The sequence below is a fragment of the Platalea leucorodia genome, assembly GCF_965183815.1.
Source record: "Platalea leucorodia genome assembly, chromosome: 5".
NCBI classification, from domain to species: domain Eukaryota; kingdom Metazoa; phylum Chordata; class Aves; order Pelecaniformes; family Threskiornithidae; genus Platalea; species Platalea leucorodia.
In genome coordinates, this window is record NC_138827.1 from 2932761 (window position 1) to 2960632 (window position 27872).

General features: G+C 41.8%; 1 protein-coding gene across 6 annotated transcripts in view; it reads left to right on the forward strand.

Moving 5' to 3' along the window:
- The window catches only part of CREBBP (CREB binding lysine acetyltransferase), a 99794-nt gene extending 71974 nt beyond the window's left edge, over positions 1-27820 (forward strand). For all 6 annotated transcript variants that reach the window (XM_082312995.1, XM_082312997.1, XM_082312996.1 and 3 more), the window contains 13 exons: positions 385-473; positions 5952-6032; positions 6793-6849; positions 8114-8191; positions 8692-8759; positions 12831-12981; positions 13845-13991; positions 14433-14546; positions 15000-15165; positions 16610-16777; positions 19760-19921; positions 20195-20476; positions 21935-27820. In XM_082312995.1, the coding sequence (XP_082169121.1) occupies positions 385-473; positions 5952-6032; positions 6793-6849; positions 8114-8191; positions 8692-8759; positions 12831-12981; positions 13845-13991; positions 14433-14546; positions 15000-15165; positions 16610-16777; positions 19760-19921; positions 20195-20476; positions 21935-24103 (3732 nt within the window). In that variant the 3' untranslated portion in view covers positions 24104-27820. The remainder of the gene's footprint in view (positions 1-384; positions 474-5951; positions 6033-6792; positions 6850-8113; positions 8192-8691; positions 8760-12830; positions 12982-13844; positions 13992-14432; positions 14547-14999; positions 15166-16609; positions 16778-19759; positions 19922-20194; positions 20477-21934) is intronic.
- Positions 27821-27872: the final 52 nt, after the last annotated feature.

Below are 27872 nucleotides of genomic sequence, written 5' to 3' on the forward strand. Positions count from 1 at the left end.
AAGTTTGGCTTTATTATAAGCATCCTAAGAGCTAAAAAAGGTAGATAGCATCCTTCTTGCTGCTATTCTATTATTGTTGTTGTATTTTTCTCCCTCAGAACACCTTTTTGGGTCATAAGCAATATTAAAACGCTTTACTTGTTTCCCATGTCCATTGCAATAAAGTAGGTGGTTAGATGGTCAGCTATTTAGCTTATATAGTTAATAATTGTAATTGAATTAGGAAAGCTGTGCTAATATATTTACAATAGCTTGGAAAAGCGTGATAAACATAACAATGTATTATGACATCTGTAAGCGTCAGGTTTGCCTAATAGATACTTGATTGACATAAGTAACAGAAGATGACATTTTAAAGCTTCTTTTCTCACCGTTGTTTTGCAGTATGAGTTTTCTCCACAGACCTTGTGCTGCTACGGCAAGCAGTTGTGTACTATTCCTCGTGATGCTGCCTACTACAGTTACCAGAATAGGTGAGTCTTTGACTTTAGGTTTTTTTCCGTATTCAGGAAGTGAGCTCCTTTGAGTTCTCTGCACATATGGAGGAGGAGGATTATTAACTTTTTCTTTCCTGTGTCAGCTAAGTCAGGGAAAAGTTATTTTTATATCTTTGCATGCTGTCCTTTTGCAGGTGACCCTTTAGTTTCTTGTACTGCAGCTTGATACACGCTGTACTTAAGTGCTTACTATTAGCTAGGCCGCACCACGGACCAGTTAAGTGGAAGCAAAGTTGTCCATCTTTTCCCCAAAATGAGTAGCAGGGCTTGCTGGAGGGAGAAGGGCAGAACTGCAAAAAGGCACTGAGAAATCATGTTACCTTGTTCTGGGAGAATTGTAAAAATATGCAGGTTTGTTTTCAAATTAGTGTCAGAATTTGCGAAGCAAAGGGTACAGTGATTGATTGCAAGACTTAGGTTCTCTCTTCTTAGTTAGTACTTAATTCTATTTAAATTAGCTTTGAATTAGCATTGAAAACTACCCAGAGACTCCATGAGAAGCTATGAAAACAATAGTTTCTATTATTTTTTAATTAATATTAGGATTTGGTGTTTGTATGATTATTAAACAATTGTTATAATATTAATTTTCCACTTAATGCTTAAATCAACAGTGTTATAATAACAAAGCCAACTTAGAACTTGGCTTTGGTTTGTTAGATGCTTTTCCCTCCCCCAAAAATGCAAAACGTAAATGGGCTAAGACACAAACTTCCTTTTCCCTCTTTAAAACAAAGTTTTGGATTGCCTTCCAGAGGTTTGGCAGTCTGTAAGTCTTGCCAGCTTTGAAGAGCACAGCGAGCTGTTGACTAACTGAGGTTACAGAAGTAATCCAGACGGTCGGTGCTTGCATTCCGCATCCCTTAGGGCGATCCCTGCCTCACCAAACATGCTGTGAGATGGCGCAGGACAGTTGTGTACCACCTGGCTGAAGCAGCACAGCGTGGGAGATGAAAACGTGTCGTCTTACATTGCATGTCGGGTCTTAGGTGGCCTCTGTGAGGCGGATAGCATTGATGCGGAGGGACGTAAATTCACGTGCTCTCATAAAAGGTTTTACACAGCCGCTGTGAACTCCGAAAAAAGTCAGTCGGAAGAGAAATAAAGCAATTAAAATGCATTTAAAGAGACAGTGCTTCAGTACTGGAAGTGAAGACACAACCCTTAAATACCAACTCTGTGTGGTAGAATTCTAAATGCTTTTCATATTACGCATCCAGGTAGTACTGTATTTGAAAAAAATAGCAACTTCAAAAATAATTGAAGAAGGGGTCCTTTTCCTTTCAGTTAATACCTTTCCTATTTAAGTTAGTATTAAATCATTTGGGTTCCTCGGTGGAAGGCAATGTTGGTCGCTAGCAAGAAGTACAGGGTTGATGGGGCAGTGGGTTCCTCTGGACTCGGTGATGCAATATTTCACTTTCCTACCTGGTATAAATGTGATAGTCCATTTGCATTGAGTTGAGTCTAAAAGGGTAGTAATAAAAGGGAGGTCGTCTGTCTAAGTGTCAGGAGGCCAGTAGCAGAACAGAAGTAGGTGTAGATTCCTGTTAATCCGAATGTCTTGAGAAAGGGTTGGGATTTGGGGTGGTTTTGAGTTTGAGGGAGGGGGTATGATGTTTCCTATTTCAGGCAAACTAAATCAAGCAATGAGTGGGTTTTTGGGTTGGGTTTTCTAACGAAATATTTCTAAAGATCAATCACCGTATTTTTAAGTGTGCAGTTGGACTATCAGAGAATAGAAAGCCCTTATTCATCGGCTCTACTGCTCTAAAACAGTCAAATTAACTGTTTCCTGTGACAGTGATCTTCGAATCTTAGATTTTTCTTAACCAAGTAGCAAATTAGTGAAAAACAAATTCTGTGCTTCCAGCAGCTCTTTAATTGGTCAAATGTTCTTGACTTTTTCCATTTACAGAGTAGACAAAATTGGATGTACTTAAAGTCCAGTGTATTGCATAACTAAATTACAACTAAGACTATGTAGGCACCATTGAATAAATGAACTTTGGCACTACAGTTCAGTGATTGAAAGTTAATTATTTGGTATAGAACTGTATGGCTTCCGTAATAAGGCAGAAGTTTAGGTTAAAGTAAGTGTTCAGAAAATATACTTCATGTGTGAATATCCAATTGAGAAAACCGATTGGGATTTCATATCAGTACTAGCACCCAATTACTAATTTAGAATTTCCTTTGAATGCACTTAATTACAGTTGGCAATTCACCTGTTAATGCAGGGATTGAGCATTTTCTGGACTTTGGTATTGAACCATCATGTTACTCTTTGATAAACGGGAATCAGTCACCTGAACAGTCTGCATTTGAAAAGCTTTTCATTTTTGATGTGTTGCAATAAGTACATTCTTTGGATTTTCTATGACGGTTGTAACTAGAATATCGTATGCTTTCTGTGGGTTTTGTTGAATATTTGTAGCGACATGCAAAAGTCAGTGGATTACAAGCAAGTCTCCATTTCTGAGGGTCCATGCTCATAATAAGTTACAGCTATTGTTTCACCTTGGTTATTTTATGGACAAATGTTCATGATCTTTAGGTGATTCATTTTCACTGTATTTCAATTTTTCTTTCCTCATTTTAATATCACGGATTCAGGCTTGACTCTTGCTAGCGTTAGGCTTCGGTTCTGCAGCTTGTGAAGTCCTGTGCTCCCCTGCGGATCCGCGGATCGCTGGAGCACGTGCTTAACACGCTGCCGACCCCAAGGGCTCATCCCTGCGGGCTGAACTTCCCGCAGTGTGAACAGAGGGTGACATATCTGTGCTGGTGGAGCTAGTTAGATTTCTGTAGTGTACCTTAAATCCGGTATCAAAGGCAGCCTTGTTGCTCAGTTTCATGAGTGCTTTTGAAAGCCCGTAAATTATTCCGAAAATGGATCAGAATTAACCTTCTCGGGGATTGTTCAAGTGTAGCAAAGTATTAATAGGAGCCTTGACCAAGGATTTTTCTGGCTATGCACGATGTGTTTGGGTCCTCCTGTGTCCTTCCCAATCTGACTCTTAAAATGAGCAACCTTGTTAGTAAGGAAAATAATTAGTGAGGGTTTTTTAATTGAATAAAAATTTAAAGAAGCACATTATAGAAAAAAAGGACATGGACAATGTGCAAAAGGATATAAAATTTTGAACCGGTTAGGTTTTTTTTAAATGTTTTTTTTTTTTTTTAAAAATATTAGATGATAGTGTATCAGTTTAGGAGTATGGGGCGAGGGGCAGGTGAAGTCAGTGTAAATGAGCTGTGCGGTGTCAGTATCCACTCCTGAAATTCTCTTGTAATATTGCTCTGTAATAACCATAACATATTTATAATTCCGCATGATTACAAATTAATGGATTACTTTTTTTTTTTTTTTTTTTTTCTCCTGGCCTTGTTCTGTTGCATTATCAGCTCCAAAAGCTTCGGTTTTCCGTGGGAGTGTGATGTGTTTAATCCTAGTTGAGCTGACCCAGGAGAAGAGAAGTCGCTTGCAGTTGAACTTGTGGTAGGCTGGCAAGCAGCCCTCTGGGCAGGGAGCACGGCATTTTAGCTCACGTGGGTGCTATCAAAGTTGCAGCTGCCCCGCTATAAGATGGTTACGTGGATATGTCAGTATGGGCTATGTTAGCTAGAATAAAATACACCTTTTTCCTCTTTGTGTCAGTCCCACGGTAGAGGGGAGCATTCAGTGTGCTGCTGCATTTAAGTGGTTCTTGGCGAGCAGAGTAGCTCTTGAAGCCTGAGCCAGCTGGCAGAGTTTGCAGAAGTTTTCAGGCTCTTGTAAATTATGCTATGGTAACGTGGACCTGGCTCCAGCCTGGGGAGGACGCAGATTGCTCTGCAGAACGTCTTTCCCCGATTCATCGGGCGCTGCTGAAGGACCCGCTCCCGCTTGCTAGGAGGAAATTCTGATCCATACGTTTCAATAAGTGCCTATAAATGGCTTTTGTTGTCTCCAGGAAAGCACAGCCTTGGAGATCAGTCACCTGGATTACAGTAGTTTTAAGTGTATCAGTGTGGATTTGAAGGGGCAAGCTGCCATATTTATTAATCTCCATCCCTTAAGTTGTTGGTTCATTGTGACGTTGAGTCTCGTTTGATGCCTTTATACTTACCGTTCTTACAGTTCTAGTGTTTGAGTACTAAAACTGCGTTTGACTGTGCTGCCATTGCTGCTTATACTCTCTCACTCTTGGTCCTCCATAAAGCTCTTTTATTTTGATGATCCTCTGTGGCCTTCCTGCATTTTACAGCTGTGGCCTCTCTTTGTTACCTTTGTTCATGTGTGAATTCATATCCTTTCCAAACATTTAGCCTCCTTTTATTTTATTTTTTTTTTTTAATGACCCTGACAACTTTGGTTCCAGTTCATCTGAAACAAACAAAAACCACCAAAAAAAACCCAAACCCCAAATCTGTGTAACTTAGATTTTTTTTTTTTTTTTTTTTTTTCAAATGCAGATTGTATTTTTGTAGAGTTGTATTCCAATTTACTCAGCTTGGTTTGTTAAACTGCAGTATTGGTTTTGCTGAGTATAACTTGGATTGGCTCTTGGTCTGGTGACCAAAAATTGTACCTAGCCTCATATTCAATTTGTAAAGCTTAATTCCACATCTTTAATGTACCCGATAAATATATTGTATGTATGTACAATATTGAATGTTGTTCACATATATACATATATTGTACTTAGAGATAAATGGCTGGAAACTCTGACCCATAATTGCATTTCTGTTAAATGTTTGTCTAGAGTATGGATTTGGTTTCATTTATATTAAATAATATTAGCTGAGCAATTGGTCACATTTAATCTTATAGCGAAATAACTTTTGAATTTAATATTTTTATAGATTTTTTTTTTTCAATACCAAGTGTTTCTGCTTTTACAGTTTTTACTGACAACCAGTAAATGCTTTCAGCATGTTTTCTCATTACTTAAATCTGTAATAAATGTGTTCGTAAAGCTTTTTGACAGGCTATTTTTTTAACCAAAGGAAACGCGATCAGTCGCAAGCCTGGAATCAAAGAGAAATTTTTTTCCTAAGCAATGCAAATCAAATCCAAATTCTTAAATTTGAAGTCTACGCAAACGTAACGCTTGGTAGCTACTCCATTAATCCTCCCCAAATTTTGAATTTGACGCCCGACGACTTGTTAGTAATGTACCAAATGAGACCGAATGCTAATCTGTGCTTTGCCTTGGCTTTCTGCTCTGTGTTGTCTTGGTGTTTGCGTCTTACCTCTTACGTCTGTGCTGTTTGTTCCCTCCCCTGTTCTCTAATCCTGCCCTCCCTCCCCTCTGTTCCTCCTCATTGTCCACACTGACCCATCAATCAACCAACAACGCCCCCCCTTTCGTCGTGGTGATCTGCCCTGCTCTGGTTGGTGGCTCCGTGCTTGGGTGGCTGTATGTTGTGCTGGACCAGTTCACCCAAATATGGCCTTCTTGCTGACAGGTATCACTTCTGTGAGAAGTGTTTCACTGAAATCCAGGGGGAGAATGTCACCCTGGGTGATGACCCTTCCCAGCCTCAAACGTAAGTCGCTTCCTTTCTTCTGCATGCCGCCTTTTGAAATAGGAGGGGTGATGCCTGGTCCTGATGGGATAGTAAAACCCCGTGGCCGGCGGTGGCGTTCGTGGGGAAATGCCTACTTTCTCACTAATAGGAGATTTTCGCAGTAACAGCCGATGAACAGTTGTTACTGTGTCGGGTCTCTCAGTCTGCCCAACAACGTCGCTTGTGTCCGGTTGCGCTGCTCAAGAGCTGCCCGTAGAGTGGTTGCAGGGGGTGGCAGACATGAGATGATGTGGGTGGAGGGGGGGGAATGGAAGCTGTGTCAATAAATGTCATTAATCCATTACCTTTTCAAATGAAAGACTTCAGCTAATCCTGATGTCTCGCCAAGTACAGCTTTTGTTTATGAAACCAATGGCTTGTCTTTAACCTGACCAGAAAATAAGATGCTCCAAGATTTGAGGAATACAAGCTGTTTTGGAAGGTGGCTGCTTTACTGACAATAGCTTCCCTTATTCTTCATGATTTTTAAATTTATGTGTATACTTGGGTATCTCTTATTTTTGCTTTTAATTTACACAGAAAGTGAAATGGGGAAAATATTTTCTGTAGCTTAAAATGAACTGAACTGAATTGCTTTCTCTGAATAGAAAATAAATACTGATATGCTTTCTTCTGACTTGAGGTTTGCTCATTTGCTGCAATTCAGAAAAGCATGATATTGTCTCAGCCTCTGATATAAAGGTACTACTGAGTTTTCATATTAACTCTTTGTCTCTAGAACCATCTCTAAGGATCAGTTTGAAAAGAAGAAAAATGATACACTAGATCCAGAGCCGTAAGTACCAGGCTGTTGTTTTAATTAAGATAATCTCATTGCTTTCACTTGTCCTTTAGCCAGCACTTCAGAAATTAGGCAGTGAATAAAGAAGTCTTCCTTTTTCCCCCATCTCTGCCCAAACAGGCTGCAGAATTTTCGTAGCACGACATACAAACTTGATGTCTACCGTTGATATTCGAGAGGAAAACGTGAGCCTGTTTTAATGGCAGTTTCTAGTTCCGTTTCTTTGGGTAACTCCTCAGGTGTGTTCTGCGAGGCACTGCGCAGCGGGCTGAAACAGCCCTCCGTCGTACAGAGCCTTTCACACCAAGCCCCCAGTACCTCTGGGGGACCTCTGCGTTTTCCTCTTCTCGTTTAGCTAGGCTTCTAAAACATGTTTTTCTCCTTAGCCCACCGAAAGAGCCACCCTCCTTCCTTGCGTTTAATACGCTCAGGAAGTTAGGAAAAGCCAAGTTGAACATTTCTTTAGTAGCACTGTGCTACTTTTCCTACTGTCCTTAACTAGCTGAAACAAAATTTTTATCTCACTGCTACTTTGTTCTCTGGCAGTTTGATACGTAATACATTTTAATTCCTTTTCTCATATTTGCAACTACTAAATAGAGCGCCTCTCCCAGACCTTTAAATGTAGACGACTGAGATACACCCCGGTCCATTCGGCTTCATAACCAATGTTGCGGTCTTGACTGGGAAAACTTCTAATAGTTTTCCCATCCAAAAAAAGAATTTTGATTATATTATTTTGTCAAAAAAAAAAAAAAGACTACAGCAGACCCATGCAGGCGAAGACAAGCTAATACATGTTTTCTTGGCACGGTGATTCACGAATTACTAGTTTTTACATTTACAGTAAGTTGAGCAACCATTTAGTCAGCTTGTGGTTGTTGCCACAATTGAAAATTAAATCTGCGGAGGTATTGTTGCGCAGAATTCTTTGAAGCTGGGAAAACTCAGAACTCTCCTTAGAAAAGGATCCAGAAAAAGTTGTGCATGAAAGCCCATTTCACATTTTTAAACTAGTACATTTTACTATATATATATATATCATATATATCTCTCTGTCTTATTTGCACATGAGATTGACAGATGTATATCTGAAGCTACTCTAATGAATATTTTTTTTTAAACTGCCACATAAATTGGGCCTGCTGAAGTTGATTCGGTTCTTAGCAGAGGGTTGGAAAGTCCTTCTTTCTTGCTGAATTCTGGAAAATGACCCGCCTAACAACAAAAGTGATTGGCTGCTGTTTTTTCTTCTCAGGTTTGTTGACTGCAAAGAGTGTGGTCGGAAGATGCACCAGATTTGTGTATTACATTATGATATTATTTGGCCTTCAGGGTAAGATGTTTGTTAGTTTTTTTTACCCCTTGTGCAATCAGACCAATGTAGTTTATATAATTAAGACTTTCTGCCTTTGCTCTTCAATATGCAGTTACTGCCTTTTAAGAACTGAGTACCAAGGGACAAAGCATTTCTAAATAAAACACATTTTTTTGGTGTTTGGGGTCTCATTTCAGTATATTCAGATGAAAATGTGCACAAAACCAACTTGTTCGTATACGCATATTTCTGTGGTTTCTTTCTAACTGCCAAACAATGGAAGGTGGTTGGAGGTGAGTTTGTATGCTACAGAACACGAATGCAGGTGTAACTGCTTGGCAGAATTAAACCAGCTTATAAAGGCTTTAAGTCCCTCAAATGGAGAGATACAAGCTGTTCAAATCCAGAGAAAAATACATTGTACTCTGGTGTTTAAATTATGGGTTCAAACGTTGGGTTTAAGCTAACCAATAATGGGTTTATGCTGAGTTTTTGGCAATTTTTTTTTTTCTCAATAGGTTTGTCTGTGATAATTGTCTGAAGAAAACTGGTAGAACACGCAAAGAAAACAAATTCAGTGCTAAAAGTGAGTTTGATATTTCTATTTTTATCTTCAACTTTCATCTTCTTGCCACCCCTAATAGCTTTTTGATTGAGACACTGTTGTCATGATAGACAGTATAGGAACATCTGCAAAATGGGGAGTAGTGTAGCCCAAGGCTTTAGCAGCTGTCAGAATTTCAATCAACGTTTTAAAGACCTTCTCTTTATGTGCTTGTGGTCAGTCTTAATGCTGCTTGAGGTATTTGACATCTGTGTCCTTATTTTTCTAAGATTCGGAAGAAGAAAAAAAAGGGGGGGGGGGACAGAACAGGAGAAACATAAGGCTGCGTGCACTTTACTGGCTATATTTAGACATGTTTCCATGTAGCGTTGAAACTGTAGTAAATACCCGTCACCTCTGTGCCCTTCAAATAACATGTAGTAACAAGTTGTGCTGCATTTCAGGTGTACTGCGGTAGTGCCAAGTACTAATGTATCTTAAGAGCTTTTCTTGCTTGTAGAGCGGACTGTGGTGTAAGAACTGTCCGCTGGAATAAGTAAGCAATTGTACAACGCGTCTAGATTTTCTTGGAAGTAACCATTGTCGTAATCTTGTTGAAATGTGCCCTGAAGAGAGTGCCCAAAGCTGCCAGGTCAAGTTGTCTTGGTCTCCTTAGTAATCCTTACCCAGGCGTTCTTTGCATGCATTTAATATCAGAGAACACCATTTGATAACTTTTACTCATGTTGAGGGGGGGAAGAGTAGGGGCTAACGTTGGAAATGCAGCATCAGTGGTGTAGAGTAGAAAAATAAAGCGAGTGTAGAAACCAAGGGAGTGATTCAGACACTTGGAACAAGTAGAACTTGCAGGTACACTTGATTCCTCCCTTGTTCTTGTTTGGTCCTTGGAAGTTCTGGGCATTACCTTGTCATACTCTGACTTTGCAAGCCTGAATCTTCCAAACTGTAATAAAGGTTTTGCACTAAATGTAACTTCTTGGTAACTTCGTGTGTGGTTGATTGCATAGTAAGAGATTTGAAGGGGGATAATTTGGAGATGGTAATGCTGTATGACACATATTAGGTTACAGTAGTCAAAACGGTCTCTGGAGTAACCTGACGCATGCAAGATAGTATTGTTAAAAAGATTAAAATTAGTCTCATTAAAGACAGATTAAAATTGTGAGAGAACATTAATAAAACGATGAAATAAAAATGTAGCTTTAGATAACCATTTTAGATAGATGTCTCTTCTATTATATGCTGCCTTTACAGCATATATTGACGTAAATGGTCTTATTTAAGTATGCTATTCCTGGGATGTCTGCAGTTGTTCTGTGGCATTGCTTTAAAGTTTGAGTAACCAGCATTTAGTTTAAGGTAACCATTCTGTTCTTTCGGGATCTGGACAGGGAAATAATGATGCTTTTTTCCCTTCCATTGATCTCCTTTCCCTGCTTTTTGGCTATCTTTGTTTTCTTTTTGCCATGCTGATTTGAGTCCTGCTGCCAGCTGTGATCTACTGGTGGGCTCAGCTCTTGAGATCAGTTTTCTTTAACAGTGCTCTAGTGGAAGCACAAGAACAGGGAAGGAAAGCTCGCTCTTGTCACAACCTGGGTCTTACTACTGACCTAAAACCAAACGTGAGCAATGAAGGTTGGAAACATTAACATGTTGCCTCTCCTCTTCCCTCCCCATAAAAACCTTTACTTACTGCCTTGCCACCAATATTTCTATGCTGTCTCAAGCATGCTGGCACAACTGCTAATAATCAAGATGGCATGTCCCTCAGCTGCAAGCTATTGCTCAGCTGTTACGGTAGCATTCATATTCCTGATGTCTATTAAGTAAAATTGGTTATCTTAACCACATCGCAAGTAAGTTGCATAAAGCTGACCGATAGCCTGCCAAATGTAACCTATAAACCAGTGTACAGCTGGATTATCCTGTGAAATTCCTAACTTTTGAAGTATTTTTCTTACTAAGAAAATCCACAAATATTACTTAACCAGTAGCTAATGCAGAGACGTTCAAAGCCAAAAGACATCCTGACAAATAAGTCACCCAAAGTAGTTTCCTGACAAAAAGTCCCAGTAAGCCAGAAGTCTGACTTTCTTCCTATCTGCCTGATTACTCATCCAGTAACAAATGTCTGGCCGTTGCCACTGCGGCAAAGCTGTTGTACGCGAGCGGCCTGAAAGCCTTCTATGTTGTTACCAGTTTGGATGCCTTTTTTCAAGTTTGCACTGCGGTTTGCATTGAGACCAGTGCTTTTATTGGAAGTACATATGTTGGAGGTGTCAGAGAACCAAAATCCGGTTGCTTTCTAAACCAATTTGCATGTCCTAATATATCAAAATATGCGGCTTTTAGATCCTTTCCTTACGGTGCATGTAATCTTAATGCTGCCTATATCTTTTATCTTCTTATCCGGTCTTTTTTTTTGGTTTATTTTTCAAGTCCTAATGCATTGCAGCCTAAGAAAGGAAGCAGATATCCTTTGGTTGCTTAGCATTGGAAAGATGATAAAATGAAAACACAACAAGACAGTAGAGTTAACTAAAATGGCTTTCTGAAAATGTATCAAATCATTAGCCGAAATGGAGCCATTTCTTTTTTTTCTGTTTGTCTTTGGAGGAATCAACAAAACAAATAATTTCTTCAGAAAAGATTTGTGAATTTTCTTTAAAATTCTTTGAATTTCCTTTAAAATCATACCCTTTCTATTATACATGGAGAGCCCAATATATTGTTTGGGGATGGGAAACGCCAGAAAAGGCCAGTGTATTGGAATTGGTAAAGCGCATAGTGTTTTTTTACTTCAGCCTGCCTTTAAATTTAATTATTGGCTCCCAGGTAAATGATCTTTAGACTGTGTTCTGCTGGTTATAGCCCCAGAATCTCGCTGGACGAGGGGACAGACTAAAAGATGTAAAACAAGATTGGCCGCATTTGGCAATTTCTATAAACTGATTGTAAAATAAAGTTTTAAGTATATAAACTCCTTAGAAAGTGAGATCTTCCTTTGAGTATATGTGGCTTTTCTCCCCAGTATTGGAGCCTAAAATAATTTTTAGCATAGATATTTCACTGCAGCATTCCGTATGCAAGCTCAGTAGTCAGGAAGAAGAACCAACAGCCAAATAACAACTGAAAAATGAAGCAATGGAGAGCTGAAAATGAAATGCATTTTGGTAAAACGAACATCTGTAGATTGCACCATTACTTTGGAAAAGATAGCAGATTGACCATAAAAATGAAGTAGAAATACAAGTTGGTAAAATAAGTACAGTAGGATAAGAGAAAGAGTCTTAAATCTTCAACTTGAAACAGTGTGCTACTTCTGTTTTCTTAATTGAACCCAAAATCTTCATCTTAATTTCTGTAATTTGTTGTGGATTTATTTGAAAACTGTCACATACACATTTAGTAATACTACTAAAACAGCTGTCCCCACAAAAGCTAATTGTAAATGTAAAGACCGGGAGAGGGGATCTGGACAATATGTGGACTTGAACTTTTACAGACCTCTATCGCTGCGCAAGAACTATTTAAGCTTTATGTGCAGATTACTGTAACTGTTCAATCTAAAAGCTCTCTTGAAAAAGAAAAGAAAAAGCAATGAAATCTCCATTGAAGTCAAAAGGCTTTTCATTTCTGTTGATTTGCTTTGCTTTGCTTGAAAAGGTGTGGCATCGAGCCAGATCTATAAAGTGATGTAATCTCTGTCAAACAGCCAGATAGTGTTTTTGTTAGGAGAAAACATTTGCAGTGTTCATAAAATAAGCCTGCAAATTTAAAAATGCTATGTAAAGCCGCCTTTGTTAGTTCACTTACTAAGTAATTTTCCCGCTATAGTGGTTTTAGCTTCCACGTTAGGGTATGAACACTTAAGGCTTGGGTAAAAACATGGATGATTTTTGCTTTTCAAATTTTGGCTGCGTAAGTAAAAACACCGACTTTTCATATGGAGGTAAAACAAAGGGAAAAACGCCGACTTCTGTACAGAGAAGCAAGCTGAAAGACCTTACAAGCATGGCAACACCCTGAACTTAACAGTGATTTCTCCAGTATTAACGTTTCCGTTGTTATGTTCTCCCCCTTCATTTCTAGGGCTGCAGACTACGCGTTTAGGAAACCATTTGGAAGATAGAGTAAACAAATTTTTGCGGCGACAGAATCATCCTGAAGCTGGAGAGGTCTTTGTCAGAGTAGTAGCAAGTTCAGATAAGACAGTAGAAGTTAAACCAGGAATGAAATCCAGGTTGGTTCGATTAATGACAATAAATGCGATCTTGATTTTTTTTTTTCTTTTTCTTTTAATTTTGAAGCCTCCCTGTGTAAATATTGCAAAACTGTGTCAATTTGCACCTTAATCCCTTTGGACATTTTTGAAATTTAGTCATGAGTAAGGTTACAAAAGGTAAAAAAAAAAAGCAATATGCAGTAAATGAACTCAGAGGAGGTGACAATTCTATTTTGACTGTTTTGGGGCGGGGGGGAGGGTAGCAGGGACATCCCGGGTTTGGCTATAATACTATGACTTTGTATTACTAAACCTTGAGAGAGAGTCTGACCACATTTTGGTTAGCATTACAGAATCCATAGTTTAGTTTGGAACAGTTGCTGAGATTCTGTTCCTTACAGTTCCTTCATTTTCTTGTGTCTTTATATATACTTTAGCTTTCAGAAGTTATTTTTAATTTGCTTCATCGTAAATGAAAAGCTTAAAATGTTTGTTCTATGAAGTATTTCGGTTTTAATTCATGAAGACAGTGTTTACGTGACAGCACTTCACCGTAATGCATCAGGTTTTCTAGTCTGCAACATATTTATAGGCTTGCGGTTTCTGAGGATGCTCTGTACTCAAGGCTTGCCTGTTCAGTCGTATGTTAACTATATGGAAACTGTCTTTCCGTGAGTTTTATAGTAACAGACCTTGCATTGACAGGACTCCCTGTTTTAATACAGCTCTGATCTGACCCTATTTAACTTCTGCATAAATGTTTCTAATGAGTTAAAAATAAGGTTAAAAAGAATTTCCTCATTCTAGTAGGACACTGACTTAATAATTGGCTTTATGTTGTTTGTTTGTTTTCTGTTCCTTCCTACCACCCTTTCCTTCAGATTTGTGGATTCTGGTGAGATGTCAGAATCTTTCCCTTACCGTACCAAAGCTCTGTTTGCATTTGAGGAGATAGACGGAGTAGATGTGTGCTTCTTTGGCATGCATGTACAGGAGTATGGCTCGGATTGCCCCCCTCCAAATACAAGGTACCCTCTCATTTCTGTTCTGGTGGTGCATGCACAGAGAACATCTTGCTACATTCACTGGACAATTACTCTCAAATACAGAAGATTGAGAGAGATGTTTCAATTCTGTGGCACAAATAAGTCCTACTGTATGACTGCAGATGACTTTGAAGGGGAAAACAAATATCACAACACAAGTGTTAGAACTTTTTTATATTCTGTATTTAATTTTGCCTCTCAATGTATATTCTTGCTGTCTAAAACAAAAAGGTACCCATCTTTTGCTTTTGAGAACTGTTTATACCGTGTTAAGATGCTTAAATATGCATTAAAATAATGTCATCATTAATTTTTTTGTTCAGTATGGCTGTATATGTATCTGGTATAAGCATCGGTTCTGAGTAGATAAAAGAGACATTCAGCCATACATGATGTTCTGTCATTCTTCTCTCATTGCTATAGGCGTGTGTACATATCGTATCTAGATAGTATTCATTTCTTCCGCCCCCGTTGTCTCCGAACTGCAGTTTATCATGAAATCCTCATTGGATATTTGGAATACGTGAAGAAACTTGGGTAAGTGAGATCCTTGTAAAGAAAGAAACCTTTTTTCTTCGCGTTTTATTTATCCAGGATGCCAAGTAGCTTTTCACTTGCAATAGTCTCTCTTGCCTTCTGCCCTCCCTGAGAAATGTGGAACACATGCCTCTTCTACAGTGGAGAGAGAAATTTGGGTTTTATCACTAAGATGGTTTTTCTGTTGTTCAGATTCTTAAACTGACAGCATATCATTCTTTTTATCGGAGGTTCACTTGATGTTTAAGCTTCATTATTATATGCCAGACCTTTTCTCATATCTTGTATAAATAGAGGTTATTGCCTCAGCATCTTTCTTACAAAGGAAAAAGAAAAGGGGGGGAGGGGGAAGCCAGAGATCTGGATTTATATCTCAGTTTGTGTGAGTTAATTTTAAGATGGTAGTCCAAATGGTTAAGACTCTTTTTTTTTTTTCTTGTGTGTGAAACGCAGGTATGTGACAGGGCACATCTGGGCCTGTCCCCCAAGTGAAGGAGATGACTATATTTTTCATTGCCATCCGCCTGATCAGAAAATACCCAAACCCAAACGTTTGCAAGAATGGTATAAGAAGATGCTGGATAAGGCATTTGCTGAGAGAATCATTCATGACTACAAGGTTTGCTACTGTTTACTTCCTGAATTAATTTTTATGGGCTTTTCATTTGAAGGTACCTAATACTGTTTTATAATGCATGAAACCGTGGTACAAGGGTTTTTATTCTCAGCTAGTGTCTTCATTTACTTAGATTTTTCTGGAGGTTCTGCCTTTCAGACTGAAAATTCGGTAGGTTTGGTTTCTGCGTTAAGCGTGCAAGAGCCTGCCTCCGCCTAATTGTCTTTCGCTGCAATCTTCTAGGCAAGGAAGTTTGTAGCTTGTTAAGGTTTATTGAAGTTGTTTGCTTCTGGGGATTCTGGAGGATCAGGTGGAATACCGGACCCCGCTAGTGTGACTTCAAAAAAACTGCTTATAAAACTGCTTCTTTACTTGAGGAGAAAAAGGATGATTTTCATAATTGGAGAATATCACACGCATACCCAAGGAAATAAGTTAAAAGATGGCAAAGGTAGCATTTGCCACTCCTTACATGCTAAAATTTACAAGATTTTCTTAATGGTAGTGACAGTGCTGGAAGAAATTGGTGTTTTGATTGCAAGTGACAGTTACTAAATGTGTGGAATAGAACAGCGTATAGCAAGCCTTGTCATCTGATCCGGCATAGCAAAGAGCTAGAACATCTGTGTGTCTCCTAATAAGGTGGTCTTGAAATGAATCCGAAGGAGAAAACGAGCTAGTCTTGTATGTGCTTGTTAAACACAACGCACTTTAAAAACCACCTCCAGAACAACTGTATAAAGTACCCGTTCCTTTTCAGAATACCTGTTCCTCTCACTGGTCCCCCGTCTTTCTGGCCGGGCGGTCCGCAGAGCTTCAGCCAGCGGCCAGCGAAGGACACGGGCTGCACCCAGCTCCCTGCCGCAGCCAGACTTTAATATTCCTGCGTGTAGTAGTTGGCTGGTGCAGTCAGCCGTTCTCCCTGGAGTTATCAGGCTTGTTGGACGTCTGAGGCACAGCCCAGACACGTGCACTGAAGTGCTTACACGCTTTCAAATTTGTAAGGGAAAAAGCTGGATGAGACGCATTTGCTGTCACTAGAACAGTTCCTGCGCTGGTCCAGGAGCAGCGTAGGAAAAGCTTAACTGGCGTAGGCTTCATTTTTAGTTGGCGTAGAGGGGTGTACTCGGGAGGGGTTTGTTATGTTCCCCAGGGGTATCTTAGTCTCTCCCCCGTCATGTCAGGAGCATGAAGCGATTGCATGATGGAGGTTCAGGAAAGCCTCAGCAGCTGTCTTCCTAAGATGCAACAGGGAGTGGGCTGTTATCAGTATTGCCAGGCCAGTTCTTTGAGCTGCACCCAGAAACGGAGGCTGCCAGGAGTGGGCCCTGGGCTGTAAGTGAGGCACAGCTCTTCAGTGTAGCGCTGGATCGTGTCTCTGCTTCTCCTCTCTGTCCTAAGTGGTCGTCATTTATTTATTCTTGGTATTGCCTGATGCGCTTAACAGGACATCTTCAAACAAGCAACTGAGGACAGGCTGACAAGTGCCAAGGAGCTGCCTTACTTTGAAGGTGATTTCTGGCCCAATGTGCTGGAAGAAAGCATTAAGGAGTTGGAGCAGGAGGAGGAGGAAAGGAAAAAGGAAGAAAGCACTGCAGCTAGTGAAACAACAGAGGTGAGTTAACTTTATACGCTATGTTTGCTTCTGGCTCACAAAGCTGACAATTAACGCTTTAGTAAATTAGAGAGTTCACATCCAATAAACTAGAAAAGATCATTCACATCAGACGTTAAATCAGGGTTCCCTTTAACTGCATTTCTGGTTTTCTTTTTGGATCACAAATACACTGATGGCTTGTTATTTTTTATTTTTTAACAGAATCAGAAGTCAAGCTGTGTCAGGTCAGCATCTCTGTTCTCAGAGAAATGTGTTAAGCTACTTTTGGATTGCATCATGACTGCTACATTTGCTTGCAGTCATTTGGCTGAGCTTCTGCTTCACACCTTTGCAAATCACTTCAGTATTTGTATTTTGAAAGATGCTGTGTTTTTTTTCAAAGTGGAATTAAATTTCGTTGTTATTTAAGCAATGGTACTTGTAGTCGTTTGCAACAGTAGGGGGCTGAAATTTAAAAGTATTTAATGCAAGCTTTGCATTGGTGTGAAATGTTGATCTTGATGGTGGTGTTCCTTCACCGACATTCTCTTTGTATATTAAAAAACCAACAAAACAAACAAACCCCAAACCAACTTACTTTCTCAGGGTCCTGGCCAGAATTTCACTGTTCCTTTTTAATTCCTGTCTTGATTGTATCTAAATGGTCTTAGCACTTTTATACTGTCCCTTTTACTTGCGATTTGCAGCACGGTGTTTTGAAAATAAATAGAGTAGGAAAATCTGAAGTGTAGCAGATTGAGGTGGAACCAGAAACTTCTAACTGGGGAAGGACTGCATTCAGCTTAGATGCCGTGACAGTTTGCATACAGTATGTATTACCTGTGATTGATCTGGAGTGATAGATCAATTTAATTATGTCAGAAAATTCCTTCTATTAAACCTTAGCAGCTCCTTCAAAGCTAATATAGTTTGTTGCGATGTTTTTTATGGAGCCATAAAGTTTTCACCTTGTTCCTTCTGAATGTAACTTTTAATATTGAAATATTTCAACAAACATAGCAGCATAAAAGTAGCGGAAAGACAGGGCTTGGAATTTAAGTTGCAGTCCTCTTATGTTCCCACTTAATGCCATTGATGTTGCTTGGGGTAGCGGGGGAACAAAATCTGCCTCCAAGTTGCTGAAGATGTCATCCAAGAATGCAGCAAAAACCACTTGGCTCAGAAAAAGGAGTGAAATTAAAAGCATGAGAACTTCTTCAGTGCTGTCACCTAAACTTGAGTCACCTTATGGAGGAAGCTATGCCCAGCAATGGGGATCTCCACGTGTAGAAGCACTTGATGAATCTTTGCAATTTGCCTTGTATTGAGATGGTACAGAATGTGTCTATCTTTTCGTAAATTCTTAGTCCTGAACTTCGTATATGTGGAGAGAGAGCTTCTGAAAAGTCAACATGTGCTGGCAGTGTCAGTTAAAGAGAGTCTAAAGACTTTCTCTGGTGAACATTCAGAAGTTCTTGAAAAAAGTTGTGAAGGGATGAGGCTCACTGGGTAACCCTGCTGTCATCCTCTCTGGCAAACCTGGCTGAGTATGTTAAACGCTATCAAAAGGAAATAGTACAAAAACAGTCTTACAACTTCTCAAAACATTTTGGAATAGCTTTGTACAATTGACCAAACGTAAACTTACTAAAGGTGGAGTAGAAGGAAAACTTAAAATTGTACTGTCAGCTAAGTTTCAGCCTCGTCTTCCTTTTGGTGTTTAAATTTAAAAATCTGTGTTGATGCTCTGGAATGCATAGGCGAAGGAGGACGTGCCCAGATTCCATCGGAGGGTAGAAAATTTGGGGGAAAAGAAGTCAAGATGAGAACATAAAATAGCTCATTTCTGAATACCTTCAAATCACTTAGAGCTCTGTCTGCTTTCCCATAAAATAGTATACTTTTTGACCAAACCTGTTTGGAAATTAAAAGTCAATAAAATTAGTTACAGAAAAAACAAGATCAGACAGGGAATTTCTATCTAAGCCTAATTAAGGTAACGGAAGGATATATCTCTAGAGAGAGAGAGAACTGCTTTCTTCAGTTGGAATATTTTTGTTTTCTTTGAATAAATGTGCTTGCGGATAAACCCTGTGTTTGCTTGTACATAGTGTTCATGAAACTTTCTCGTGCGCATGTGTGTGTATATATATCTCTCTCTCTGAGTATTTCAGTAGCTTATTTTTAATAATATGATAACCAACGTTCTAGCAGTCAGAGGGGATTTTTACTGAGCGGCGAGCTCCCTGCTGAAGGCCTGGGTTTTTATTTTTCAAGGACATGCAAAGTCTAAGTTATTTCTGTTTTCACAGGTCATCTAAATAGCATCATCTGCTATTTTTTACTCTCTTCACTTACATCTAGTATTCAGTATATGGTCGCTGTGGTCTATGTTGTTGTAACCTAGACACAAGTGAAGGTTTGGTGGATTTTTTTGGAGTTGCATATGCAGCAATAAGTCTTCAGGATGGAGAATAATGTATTTTGTTAGTTTCAAATCCTGCATCTTCTTATTTGTGTACTAGCCCTAAATTTGTTCAGTAAAAACAAACAAACAAAAGTTACATCAAAGCTCAAGCAAGTATGTGAAGCCCCAAATGCACAACAAAGCAAAACGCTGCACTTCTGGAATTTTTTTTTTTAAAGTTCATCTTGTTTGTAACTCATTTTATCATCGAAAATCTATAAGATCTTGTAAAGCAAGCAGTGGAAGCTGGAGTACAGTGTTTGAGAAGGAAAAAAATAACTGTCAGATACGAATTATTTAATGTATATGCATACTTTAAAAATCTATTTTTAAATAGTGTTTGAATTTGTTTGCCTGCCAGTTTGGCTTTTGATTTTTCCTGGAAGATAGGATATATTTAACACAGCATGGCTGATTTGCAGGCATTGGAACAAAGTTCTATTATTGACAGCAGAACTGTTTCACTTTCAGCTACAGTGAATGGAAGAGAGGGTCTATAAAGTTTTAACATCTTTCCCATGCATTTATTGCAGGGAAGCCAGGGCGACAGCAAAAACGCCAAGAAAAAGAACAACAAGAAAACCAACAAGAATAAGAGTAGCATCAGCAGAGCTAACAAGAAGAAACCCAGCATGCCAAACGTGTCCAATGATCTGTCTCAGAAGCTGTATGCCACTATGGAGAAGCATAAAGAGGTACTGTCAAAATACGCCGCGTAAAGAGAAGATTTTAGTCCTGTAAATCCAGGCGTGATGATAGTCAGAACTGAAAAATCAGGAGGAGTAAAGCTTGTGATTGCGCTAGAACTTTTCTGTTGTGTAACATATTGGAAGAGATTAGCCTAAACTAAGTTAATTAGATAACATTTGTAGCACACCATTACTGCAACAGGACATGAGCTTTTTCCTGCAAGATTATCTAACCTCATTGATTTTTTTTTTTTTTTCCTTCCCTCCATTTATCTACAGGTCTTTTTTGTGATTCATTTACATGCTGGGCCTGTAATTAACACTCTGCCTCCCATTGTGGACCCTGATCCATTACTTAGCTGTGATTTAATGGATGGGCGAGATGCCTTCCTCACCTTAGCCAGAGATAAGCACTGGGAGTTCTCCTCACTACGCCGATCCAAGTGGTCCACGCTCTGCATGCTGGTAGAACTACATACTCAAGGGCAGGATCGCTTTGTCTATACGTGCAATGAGTGCAAACATCATGTGGAAACAAGGTGGCATTGCACTGTCTGTGAGGTAGGTGTATATCACCAGAGAATTCTGCTCTCTTTTGCCCTACGGCCAAGCTTGATGGTTTTTTTTTTCCTTTGGATATTGCCCGAAGTTTCTCCAAATTAAGCCTACCCTGATAAAAAGTCTGCTGAGCCTTGGGGGAAGGTGACTACCCCAGTGGGGTACCTCTTCTAGAATAAGTGCCTTTAGTTTTTTGACATGGAAAACACCAGTACTCTGGAACGGCTACTGCTGCGTCATTTATTCCACTATGGCTCCTCTGCATAGCCAAGTTTTTAACTTAATTTTAAAAGAACTTTAGGACTGGGTGGTAGGGTTTGACTGCGTCAGACTAGTCTGAATCTGCAGGGCGCTAATTGCTTCCTAACCTGGCTCAATGCTTTGAATGACGAGTCCTTTTACTTCCACTGAACTATGTTAGAGAGCAATTATGCATGGAGTTATACTGGTGGACTTGAGGAGAAGGAAGCCTCTACGGGGCTTGCGATGACCTCTGGCTGTAGCTGAACAAAAACAAATTCTGAATAAGCGCAGCCTAGTTTTTACACTGCAAGTTACTGCCAGGTTTGTGGTGGAAGAGTCTTAATTAATCCCCCTGAGGAAAGCATTGAACGGGGCTTCTTGAGGCAAGACTGCAGGAAACGGATCGTACACACTAGGGGAATTAAGTGGTGGAAGGAGGTATGGCCTTTAGGTTTCTTCTGGGTACTTCTGTATAAGGGAGTGCCCTTCTTCCAGCAGAAAAAGGATAGGGCAGTGAACATGTGGGTGTTTGAGCAGTTTTTCAGATCAGCGTCTGTCTTAGCATGAAACTTGCACTTGATTTGAGGGTCGTTTTAGAGATTTTTTTAAAAAAAAAAAAAAGCATATTTCAGGGTAGTAATTATTAGTCAGTAATTACACTAAGAATAAATGGAGAGCCAAACCCTATTTTTTAGACAGTGACAGTAGGTTTGTCTTACTAGTTGGAGGTTTTGGTACCCCGGTAGACATCACAGGAAAGTAAACAGTTTCTGTCATCAAAAGGGAAAAACAAAAAAACCTCAAATCCTTCAAGACTTTTTCATGTAATAAAACGAAGACACGATTACAGCCCCTGTTGGCGTTGTTACCCACCGTAGCCAAGACTCGTGGCTGCAGGCTCGCTTTGCCGAGGCAGCTGATGGTGGCTTCTGCCCAGCGCTCCCTGCCCCACAGGTCCGCTCCCACTGTCGTGGTGACTCCCTAGGCTACGCGGCCGCTTCTCTACCTCAGTGTGCCAGGTGTAAATTGAAACGGGCAGTTGTTCACAGCGTGTGGCTGTTGTCCTGCTTTTGTTCTGCTTGTACCCACCGAAACCCAAAGCGTGCTTCCACGCCAGGCTCATGTTGCTCACCCAGCACCGCTCCTGCTGTTCTCCTCGTTTGCTGGTATAGTTAGTGCTCTGTAGACAACTCAACTCTGGGTTTTCTTTGCTTTCAGGACTACGACCTCTGCATTAACTGCTACAACACTAAGAGCCATGACCACAAGATGGTTAAGTGGGGCCTGGGTCTGGATGATGAGAGCAACAGCCAAGGAGAGCAGCAGTCAAAGAGCCCCCAGGAGTCGCGACGACTGAGCATCCAGCGCTGCATTCAGTCCCTTGTCCATGCCTGTCAGTGCCGCAATGCAAACTGCTCATTGCCATCCTGCCAGAAGATGAAACGGGTTGTCCAGCACACCAAGGGTTGCAAGCGCAAGACCAACGGTGGCTGTCCGGTGTGCAAACAGCTCATAGCTCTTTGCTGCTACCATGCCAAACACTGCCAAGAGAACAAATGCCCTGTGCCATTCTGTCTCAATATCAAACACAAACTTCGACAGCAGCAGATCCAGCACCGCCTGCAGCAGGCTCAGCTCATGCGCAGAAGGATGGCTACCATGAACACCCGAAACGTGCCTCAGCAAAGTTTGCCTTCTCCTACCTCAGCAACGCCTGGTACCCCTACACAGCAGCCAAGTACACCGCAAACACCGCAGCCTCCTCCCCAGCCCCAGCCTTCCCCTGTAAGTATGTCACCGGCTGGCTTTCCCAGTGTGTCGAGAACTCAGCCCCCTACTACTGTTTCAACAGGAAAACCTGCAAACCCGGTTTCCGCGCCTCCGCCTCCGGCTCAGCCTCCGCCGGCTGCGGTGGAAGCGGCTCGGCAGATTGAGAGAGAAGCTGCCCAGCAGCAGCAGCAGCTCTACAGGGTCAACAACATTAACAATGGTTTGCCTCCTGGTCGCCCAGGACTAGTAAACCCGACGGTGGGTTCAGTGAACCAGATGCCGCAAGTCAGCATGAATGTACCCCGGCCCAACCCTGTAAGCGGTCCCGTGATGTCCAACATGCAGCCCGGACAGTGGCAGTCACCTCCAATGCCGCAGCAGCAACCAATGCAGCCAGGAATGGCGAGACCGGTTATGCCGATGGCGACGCCACAAGCGGTGGCTGGGCCAAGGATGCCAGGCGTGCAGCAGCCGCCCCGGAGCATCCCCCCGAATGCACTTCAGGACTTACTGAGGACCTTGAAATCACCAAGTTCTCCGCAGCAGCAACAGCAGGTTCTTAATATCCTTAAATCCAACCCTCAGCTTATGGCAGCTTTTATAAAGCAAAGAACAGCCAAATATGTGGCTAACCAGCCTGGGATGCAGCCGCAAGCAGGCATACAGCCCCAGCCTGGGATGCAGCAGCCGCAGACCGGCATGCAACAGCCAGGCATGCACGCTCAAGCAGGATTGCAGAACATGAACGCGATGCAAGCAGGAGTGCAGAGACCGAGCGTTCCTCCCCAGCAGCAAGGGATAGGAGCTATGAATCCCCAGGGACAAGCGATAAACATTATGAACCCCGGCCACAACCCCAGCATGGCAAACATGAGTCCGCAGTACAGAGAAATACTGAGGCGGCAATTACTGCAGCAGCAGCAGCAACAGCAGCAGCAGCAAGGCGGGGCTGGCATGGCAGGAGGGATGGCAGGACACAACCAGTTCCAGCAGCCTCAAGGACCAGGAGGTTACCCTCAAGCCATGCAGCAGCAGCGGATGCAGCAGCATATATCGATACAGGGGGGGTCCATGGGACAGATGGCTCAGATGGGACAGCTGAACCAGATGGGCCAGCCCGGCATGGGGGCGGACGGCACTCCCAACATCCAGCAAGCCCTGCAGCAGCGGATCCTGCAACAGCAGCAGATGAAACAGCAGATAGGGTCCCCCGGCCAGCCTAACCCCATGAGCCCACAGCAGCACATGCTCTCAGGACAACCGCAGGCGTCTCATCTCCCTGGCCAGCAGATCGCCACCTCCCTCAGCAACCAGGTGCGGTCCCCAGCACCCGTTCAGTCTCCCCGTCCCCAGTCCCAGCCACCACATTCCAGCCCGTCACCCAGGATACAGCCCCAACCGTCACCTCACCACGTCTCTCCCCAGACTGGTTCCCCCCACCCAGGACTCGCAGTTACTATGGCTAGCTCCATGGATCAGGGACACTTGGGCAACCCAGAACAGAGTGCAATGCTTCCACAACTAAACACCCCGAACAGGAGTGCGTTGTCTAACGAATTGTCTCTGGTCGGTGACACCACCGGGGACACATTAGAAAAATTTGTGGAGGGTTTGTAGCATTATGGGAGCATCACTTTTTTTTTTTTTTTTTTTCCTTTCGTGTTCTTGGACGTTTTGTACTGAAAATTCAGACATCTGGGTTGTTTTGAATCCTAGATGGAACTGCTGCTTCCTACACGTGGAAGAATGAATTGCTGTTTAAAAAAAAAAAAAGAAAAACAAAAAACAAAAAAAACAATACAAAGAATATATTTTTTTGTTAAAGCCAGGCGGTTAAAATATCTGGTCTCTTTTGTGGGTTTTTTTGGTTTTTATTTTTTTGTTGCTGTTGACTCATACCTTTTTTTTAACGGGGAAAACAAGTTCATTATATTCATATTTTTTATTTGTATTTCTGAGACTTTAAACATTTGCGTTTAAAAGAAGAAAAAAATAATATTCAGAAACTGTTTCCTGAAATAATGCAACATTATAATGTATCCCGGTAACTTTGACACGTTGCGGGAAAATTTTTTTTTTTCTATAGTGAACTCTGCAGGCGTTTGAAGTATTACCCCTGGAAAGATAGGAATTGACTCTTGCACACAAAAACACACATTGGCCAATGCCAAAATCCTTGTCTTGCAGATGTAGAAATTGTTGCTTTGTTTCTCTGATAAAACTGGTTTTAGATGAAAATAGGGATGATCACTCTTAGACCGTGCTGATTTGAATAGAGAAGAAGCATTCTTTTCTTTCTTTCTTCTGTGTGAAACTTGAAATGAGGAAAAGCAATTCTAGTGTAAATCATGCAAGCGCTATAATTACTATAAATAAGAAAATCCAAGAAGATTCAATCACTGTATAGAATGGTAAAAAAAAAAAAACAAACTCATTTCTTACTTATAATATCATATTGTTAAATAAACTGTGTGCAACAGACAAAAAGGGTGGTCCTTCTTGAATTCATGTACATGGTATTAACACTTAGTGTTTGGGTTTTTTGTTATGAAAATGCTGTTTTCAACATTGTATTTGGACTATGCATGTCTTTTTTCCATTGTATATAAAGTATTGCTTAAAATTGATATAAATTACTGAAGTTTTTAACATGTATTCTGTTCTTTAAAAATCCATGTAAGAATGTTTAAGGTTTTTATTTATTTATATATTTTTTGATCATGTTCTTTGTAAGACATGGCTATGAATATTCACTCATTACACAGAGCAGCCAGAGGCGTCGCGAGGAGTGGCACGATACATGGAGTATTGTAGGTAGCATGTCTGTTTTACGACACCCTTTAGTGATTGTTTCCTTTTCGGGGAGGGAGAGGAGAGGGGAATGGTTCCCATACATTGAATATTTGCAGGTGTTCATCCATAAGGGTTAACTGGAATAAATTATTAATAGCCGTTGCTTTTTAAAAACTGCATTAATTTAGAGAAGGATCACCAATGAAAGGAAAATAGAGAGTATTGAGTTAATTCTAGGCTAATTTATTTAGTCTACAGTAAAATATGAACCTATTGACTTTAACACTATTTTTCTGCTGTTAACTCTGAGTCTAGATTTGAGGGTTTTCTGTGGAATAAAAAATAACAAATCATGTACATGTTCCCTTTAATATCCTGTCACCATGCCCTCATCTTCCTGGGATACTTGCCCCTCCTCCCCCCAATGAATTACTTCCTCGGAGTTAAAAAGTCCAGGGAAACTTTCCCAGCGTAGGTGTGAGCTAAAACCACGACTAGCCTAAACTGCCATCACTCAGACCTTCAGGCTTCTCGATGACGTGCGACCGGCATGGGATTTGCAGCAAACCCAGCGAGGTATCCCGCCCGGCTGCCGCTCCGGCGGGGAGCACCGGGCACGCTTGGCTTTTCACATTAAGTCAGCGCTTCCTCCAGCCTTAACGTTGTTTTTTTTTTTTATTGGAACGATGTTGGGGGAGGACGGGGGGAGAAGAGCGAACGATTGATCTCAACTTTTATCCCCGTACTGTGAAAATCGTAGCGCGCTGCGGCGCTACTGCGTTCTTTTTAACTGTAGAGGGTCTCCGCTTAAACTTTCCTTGCAAACTTTTCACTATTGTATCTTTTTTTTTTCACCACCATTGGATTCATCTGCCCACGCAAACGTCTTCAGCAATTCAAGATGTCAAAATCTGGGGCTGGGGCGAGGTCAGTGAACACTAACCCAAAGCTTGTCCAAAAGAAATTGCTGTAAAAAAAAAAAAAAAAGATGGAAAGCCCTGATGCTGTGTCTCATGCTGTGTACTTAAAAAAAAAAGAGGAAAAATAACTATATTTGTGATCAAAAAGAGGAAACTTGAAATGTGCTGGTGTTTCTAATAAAAGCTGGTAAAACTGCTTGGATTGAAGGATGGTTCCACTTGGCTGGTGCCCGCCAGGATCAGCGAAGCCTGACAGCCGAGGTTAAGATAACTGCGCTCAATCTCGCTAATACCTTTAAGTAGCGTCCATTTTTAAAAACCGTCGGCACCGCTTCCGGATTTGGATAAGCCGAGTCCCGTTGGGAGCACAGTGAGGCGGCGCGGCTCCTGGGCTGCAGCTCGCTGGGGTTCCCGCTCCGGGGGAAGAGTGGAAAAAAAAAAAAGGCAACCCGATGGGAAGCAAATACCGGAATATTTTTAAGTACAACCTGAAGTGTGTTGAGAGCACAGAGCGAGGGATAGATTTAGACCTGATAATCCCAGCTCGATGGAGGAGTTGTAGATAAGAGCAGGTGTTGCCAGGGAGAGGATGGAAGTGCAAAGCTGAAGTCAAACACGAGGAGGGGCTGGGCTTGGTGCACAGCCCCTAACGCAGGGGGGCTTCGGTCTCCTTTCTTGATAGGAGATGCAGCGTATCTGAAGACTGGACGGGCATCTGATTTTTCAGGTCCTTGCCTGTGCTTTGATGGGGAGGTACTGGCGATCAGGAACAGCATCCTAGAAACACGAGAATTTATAAGGCAAGAACGCACTGGAGATGGGTGCAGGATCTTTATCACCGGAGGGGGTGGCTAAGACCTTCCCCCGTACCGAGTTCTGGCGGGGAAGAAGGTGCTTAAATCCGAACGCTGAGCTGCAACGACTTGGTTCTCTGCTCCTCTTCTTTTCTTTGGCTGTCCTCCGTGCTTTGCTGCCGGCTATCCTGACTTACCGACACCGCTACCCCAGCAGGCCGCGAGCGCGTTCCTTCTTGCTGCGGACGCACCGGCTGAGGTTCACCTCGGCTGCACATCGCTGTCCCACCAGGCCAGAGATCTGCCCGCAGCACGTGCGTAAGCGCTCCCTGCTTCGGTCCTTCCACCTGGATGCTTTGGAGCGAAGGGGTGAGGGTCCGACGGCAGCAGTGGGCTGAGGAAGAGGAGCCCCCCTGCCGGGAGTACGGCACTTAACAAAAAGCGACCCCGCTGGGGACAGCAACCCCGTCAGTCGCTCTGTAGGAAGCCAGAAGCGGTACGTGTCTGCAGCGGTAGCAGCGTAACGTTCCTTCGGGTCGGTGGCAGTGTACAGCAGCGAGGGAAGGTGGTTAATGGCTTACACGATGATATGGGTGTGCACCGGGTGCTGCTTCCCAAGCAAATGACACCCGGTGCGGTGAAGATCTGGCAGCCGCTGTACGGAGCTGGTAGCCGGGGGAGCACGGCAGAGCACGCAGGTCGCTGTGCGGGGGCAATCTGTCCTTCCCTGCGCTTCCTCGCCACGGCCGGGAACTTAAAATGGGGAACGGGGTGATCCCTGCCGCCCCCGGCGTGCTGCCAGGGCAGTGACCGAAGACCGTAGGTGCCAAGCGCCAGATAATCGAAATGAGCCCCAACAGAGGGGAGGGTCGGTGCCAG